The sequence below is a fragment of the Ictidomys tridecemlineatus genome, chromosome 14 (genome assembly GCF_052094955.1).
Source record: "Ictidomys tridecemlineatus isolate mIctTri1 chromosome 14, mIctTri1.hap1, whole genome shotgun sequence".
NCBI lineage: Eukaryota > Metazoa > Chordata > Mammalia > Rodentia > Sciuridae > Ictidomys > Ictidomys tridecemlineatus.
The window spans coordinates 18,130,927-18,137,005 of NC_135490.1; the positions used below are offsets into that span (position 1 = coordinate 18,130,927).

The window sequence follows — 6,079 nt, forward strand, 5'->3', positions numbered from 1 at the left end:
TGAGAAATCTTCATGACAGCTACATACATACTAAAAAATCTTATGGGGCTGGGGGTATAACTCAGCAGTAGAGTGATTTCTTAGCAAGGACAAAGCCCTGAATTTGATCCCCAGCTCTGCTAGAAAGAAAAAAAGTTCTATTAAAAAGGTGGGAGGTGAGGGGCTGGGGCTCAGCAGTAGAGGGCTTGCCTAGCACGTGTTCAATCCTCAGCACCACATAAACAAATAAAGGTTAAAAAAAAAAAAAAAGGAGATAGGCTAGGGATACAGTTCAATTGGTAGTGTTTACCTCACAAACACAAGGCCCTGGCTTCAATCCCCAGCATCAAACACAGAAAAAAAGGTAGGAGGTAAGCAGGACACTTAAATCAGGTCATACAACTTTAATGATGATTTGCTTAAAAAAATGTACAAGCAATTTTAAAACAAAATATTTTATTGTACACGTTAATTCTCAAATATTTAGAATTCAAGGAACTTGACAACTGCTATCCAGAACATCTATGAAACTGCATTACTATCTGTTTTTTATTTGCTGAAAATAAGGGAGGAAAAATCTATTCTGGTTTTCAGTTGTAAAGCCCATAAAGATTCTAGAAATGAGATTAAATTTACTGTTAGTCCTAAAAACTAAAAAGAATAATCTACCAGGTTCTTTATCTTTCATGATCCACTGGTAAGATTTTAAGAGGTTTAGAATCTGTTCCAACATAGAAATAAGGCCATATAGTTTTGATTTTGGTTAAAGAATCACTGAAACTATATAGGAGAGACCTATCATCCCCATTATAAAAGGAAACCTCACCCAATTCAAAATCCAAAAAAATGCCTATTTTACTGGGTTTTGGTACTGGCAAAAGCTGGGTTTTCTTGGGACCAAACACCACATAACCACTCTCAATATACCGTCCAATTGCCCAGAAGCCACTTAGGACTGATGGCAGATTCCTCCAGTTCCAAAGAAGATAGTCTTGACAGACACCTACTGTCCACTGAGGTTTGTTTCCCACGTCAACCTCCCAGTAATGTCTACCAGAGTTAAACATCTTAGAACCCAGGACAGCAGGGCAGAGATAAAATCTCCTTGAGTTATAACAGTCAGTCTGTTTTGTTCTTCCGAACGTCACACTTTTTCTGTCCTCAGAGACAATAAGCTGGGGATATGCTGTGTTGGGGTCTAAACTCACATCTCTATGAAATTGCTTTATGATTCTCTTTAAGCCAGAATACTGTGGAAGAAGACTGAAGCCATAGTTGTTTAATCCGAGTGACGAAAGTTCAGGGTGTTTCAGGTTTTGATACCTCTGGCATATGCTCTTAACATCCTTTAGTAATGCCAGGTCTGACTGCACACACTTGCCCTTTATTTCCTTCATTAAGCGTTTTAATGTGGACATGTGATCTGAGAAAGTTACAAGGTTTTCATTAAGTTTTGATAAAATATCCAACTCTTCATCTTGTATCTGCTTAAGCAGAGCCTCTTGCTCATTCTGTAAACATAGTTTAATTTGCTCAAATTCAGTATTTATTTCTTCTCTCCTATATTCTACCTTCTTTTTCAGCTCATGAAATTTCCTACCTTGCAGAATTAGCACTTTTTCAACTCGTTCCACATTATTCTTCAATGGCTGGATGCTAGATTCTAGAAAACGTCTTTGGAAGGTGGCAGCTTGCTTAATGGGACAAATGTAGTGTCTCTGATGTTCAGCAGAGAAACTGCACTGGGTACACAAAATCTGCAGATCCTTCACACAGAAAAGGGTCATAAATTGATTATGTTTCTCACAGATAGCATTTTCTTCTTGCCTCTTCCTCTTGCTCTTTCTGATCCGGAGTAGTTGAGCAATTTCAATAAAATTACAGAGCTGGGGGTTCCTCCTGAACTTCCTTTCTGGAAACCCAAATCGGCAGACAGGGCAGGGAAAGGCATCAGTTAGATCCTTCCAGGAATGATTGAGACAATCAAAACAGAAGTTATGCCCACAGCTAATGGTCACTGGGTCTTTCAAGTAATCCAGACAGATGGGACAACTGCAGTCCCTTTGGAGGTCTGCCAGGGCAGACACAAACTCCATTGAGCTGTGAGTAAAGTTGGTGCACAAGGTAATACTTCCTTGGGAAACCTGCCTCAGGTCAAAATGTGAAGTATGAAGTAGATAACCCTCCAAACCCACACACACAGACCAGATATAGATTTTACTGGCCTGGCATGTTGGTGGATGTCAAAAGTCTTATTTAGATCTCAGCACTTTAGCTCAGAGGATAAGAAGAATTCACAGCTTATCATTAGCCCATCTGCACTCAAGTTTAATGACTTTCTTCAAGAAAGCAGCCACAGACCTAATGGACCAATCATTCCTGTGGGTGAGAAAATATTTTTAATTTCAAAATGTCCTGGATTTGAAACCATGATACAATAGTTGATTGAGACAAGAATTATCAATAACTGTTACCTTTACAATGTAGAGATGGAAAAAATGCCACCATAACCAATGATGGGAAAAACTGATGACCTAAAATAAGAAAAAACATTACCATCAATAAATAATAAAAAAAAAATACCTGTATCTAATCATAGGGAAACAATCACAAAAATCCAAATCACAGTGATTCAGTAAGACAGTGATATTGGACTGCATAAGTGACAATGATGCCCAAAAAATGAGGCAGGGAGGAGCTGGGGATGTAGTTGAAAGGGAGACTGCCTGCATAGCATGTGCCAGGACCTGGGTTCCATACCCAATAAGGCAAAACAAACAAAAGCCAGGTGTGTTGGACTCCACCTATAATCCCAGCCACTTGACAGGCTGAGGCAACAGAATCCCAAATTTGAGGCCAGTCTGAGCAACTCAGTGAGAGACTGTCTCAAAATAAAAAAATAAATAAATAAAAAATAAAGGTTTGGGAAACACCAAGTTCAATCCTCAGTACCAAGAAAAAAGAAGGGCTAGTACAGCACTCATGACTTCAATCCCCAGTACTGAGAAGGAAGAAAAAAAAAAAAAAAAAATATATATATATATATATATATATATATATATATATATAGTAGAAAGTATCAGATATTGGATATACTCATTATTTATTATTTTTTCAGTACTGGAGATCAAACCCAGGGGCACTCTACCACGAGTTACATCCATAGACCTTTTTATTTTGAGACAAGTTCTTTCTAAGTTGCTGAGGATCTCATTAAATAGCTAAGGTTGGCCTTGAACCTGTGATCCTCCTGCCTTAGGCTCCCAAGTAGCTGGAATTACAGGGCACCTGGGCAACTCAGTAAGACTCTGTCACAAAATAAAATGGTTCAGGGATGGGGTATAAGTTCAATCCCCAGTACAGAAAAAAAGAGGAAAGAAAATTCATCAGGCACTGTAGTCCTATATATAGTGATATCTACTTGCCACATTAACCTTTTCTTGCTAGAGTGCATGATTAATTTGTATTAAATAAGCCAGGATCACTGCTGTGGATGTGAACTCCTGTCCTGTAATCTTCCAATACCTGTCTTTTCCTCACATCACCTCACAGACCTTGTCTCCTCAGGGAAACTGTCTCCACTCTCCAATCTGACATTCTCCCACTTTCCTGCTTTCTTTCATTCTCCCTTCTCTCTACTTTCAATCATGGACTCGAACATAATTCTGAAATTGTCTTGTACATGTATTTGATTCTCTTTTGGCCTTCACCAGTAAATTGAGATAGATTGGAAGTTTGTAGTGCACCTTACTCCTTGGGAAATGGCAGAAAATTACTTTTAAAAGAGAAAGCCAGATTCAGTGGCCCATGCCTGTAATCCCAGAGGCTGGGAAAGTTGAGACAGGATTTTGAGTTCAAAGCCAGCCTCAGCAATGGCAAGGCACTAAGCAACTCAGTGAGACCCTGCCTCTGAATTTATTGTTTTTTTTTTTTTGTTTTTTTTTTTTGAGAGAGAGAGAGAGAGAATTTTTAATATTTATTTTTTTTTTTTAGTTCTCGGCGGACACAACATCTTTGTTGGTATGTGGTGCTGAGGATCGAACCCGGGCCGCACGCATGCCAGGCGAGCGCGCTACCGCCTGAGCCACATCCCCAGCCCTGAATTTATTGTTATTCAATAAAATTTTGACATTGTGGACAGTCACATCCATGTTTGACCTATGTTTCAGCAATCTAGCAAGATGTTGTCTGGACAAAAAAAAGGAGGAGGAACTAACGTTGTAGCTCGTTGGTAGACTGTCCCTAGATTCAATTCCCAGTACCTACAAAAATTGATCAAAGAAGAGAATTTTAAAAACACCCTGTTAGAGCTGGGGCTGTGCACTTGCCTGCCTGTGAGGCACTGGGTTTGATTCTCAGCACCACATATAAATAAATAAAGGTCTATCAACAACTTAAAAAAAAACGAACAGCCAGATGTGGTGGTGCATGCCTGTAATATCTGCGGTTAGGGAGGCTAAAGCAGGAGAGAGGGAGGGAGGAGGAGAGAGGGGGAGGGGGAGAGAGGGGGAGGGAGAGGAGAGAGGGGGAGGGAGAGGAGGAGAGAGGGGGAGGGAGAGGAGGAGAGAGGGGGAGGGGGAGAGGAGGAGGAGGGGGAGGGGGAGAGGGGGAGAGGAGGAGGAGGGGGAGAGGAGGAGAGAGGGGGAGAGGAGGAGAGAGGGGGAGGGAGAGGGGAGGGGAGAGAGAGGGGAGAGGGAGGGGAGGGGAGGAGAAAGGGAGGGGGAGGGGAGGAGAGAGGGAGAGGGGGAGGGGAGGGGAGGAGGAGGGGAAAGGGAGGGGAGGGGAGGAGGAGGGGAAAGGGAGGGGAGGGGAGGGGAGGAGGAGGGGAAAGGAAGGGGAAGGGGAGGAGGAGGGGAAAGGGAGGGGAAGGGGAGGAGAGGGGGAAGGGGAGGAGAGGGGGAAGGGGAGGAGAGGGGGAAGGGGAGGAGAGGGGGAAGGGGAGGAGAGGGGGAGGGGAGGGGAGGAGGAGGGGAAAGGGAGGGGAGGGGAAGGGGAAGGGGAGGAGAGGGGGAAGGGGAGGAGAGGGGGAGAGGGGGAGGGGGAGAGGGGGAGGGGAAGGGGAGGAGTGGGGGAGGGGGAGGGTGTGAGAGCTGGGGATGTAGCACCCTGGATTCAATTCCCAGGAAAAAACAAACAAACCAATCAAGATATAGTGTGCATCAAAATAAATCCTGGACACCAGAGGGGCATGGTGGTGCACGCCTGTAACTCAGCAGCTTGGAAGGCTGAGGCAGGAAGATCCCGAGGTCTGGGGATTTGGATCAGTGGTTAAGTGCCTCTGTGTTCAATCTCCAGCACAAAAAAAACATGGACACCATTCTCATTTTCTGGCTCCCTATAACCACCAAACCACAGATCATGGTTTAAGATTCTACATTGGTTTTTGACAACCTTTAACTGAGAACACTATTGAGTGTGGCGGTTCATGGCCTGAATTCTTCCCTATTTCTGATTCTTGTAACTACACACCTTGGGCCAGTGGGAGCTCGGAGCTCATTAAACATTATGCTAATAAATTTAACCTGTTGTGAATGCCCTTGCTCTCAGGCTTCACCTTTATCACTTTAGATGATACTTAACATAACTGACCTAAACTTTCTCATCCGTAACTTCTCCTCAACTACTAACTTCCTACCTAGAAGACCCCTGAGCAGAGTCAAGGACCCGCTAGGGTAGTGCTGGCACTGTAAGGTAACAGATCCTTCCCTAACACCTCAAATAATTCTTTGACGATCACGTGGCCACTCCCCAAATTGGTGTTCCTCCAAACCTCTCCTCCAGGCCCTGTTGGGGAACAAACCCAGGGCCTCGCACACAGAGGGCAAGCATTCTACCACTGAGCTTCACCTCCAGCGTGCGCCACCTGGAATCCTGAATTTCCCAAAAGAGGATTCCACAGAACTAGAGGAGACCCCAAGGCTTAAGCTTCCCGCCAAGTTCTGGGGGCCTTCTTCCTACAGCCCCCCCCCCACACACACACACATACCCCGTTTACCTGGAGCGAGTAGAACCGCGGATCGCAGCCAAAGGACCGCTGCCAACTCTGAACCGACCCAGAAAGGGAGCAGAGCACCACCACCACCACCCTCGGAAGTGCACT

The 6,079-nt window shown here is 44.1% G+C and overlaps 1 protein-coding gene across 1 annotated transcript; it reads right to left on the minus strand.

Annotated features, from left to right (window-relative positions):
• Positions 1-368: 368 nt before the first annotated feature.
• Trim60 (tripartite motif containing 60) lies at positions 369-6,079 on the minus strand. The gene is made up of 3 exons (XM_005329333.3): positions 5,975-6,079; positions 2,454-2,513; positions 369-2,358 (listed from the first exon to the last, which is right to left on the minus strand). Exon 3 carries the CDS (start codon positions 2,073-2,075, stop codon positions 657-659), a length of 1,419 nt encoding a protein of 472 aa, XP_005329390.2. The 5' UTR covers positions 2,076-2,358; positions 2,454-2,513; positions 5,975-6,079; the 3' UTR covers positions 369-656.

Coding starts and splice junctions, on each gene's coding strand:
- Trim60 (XM_005329333.3), bottom strand. CDS start 2,075: ATGGAGTTTGTGTCTGCCCTGGCAGACCTCCAAAGGGACTGCAGTTGT.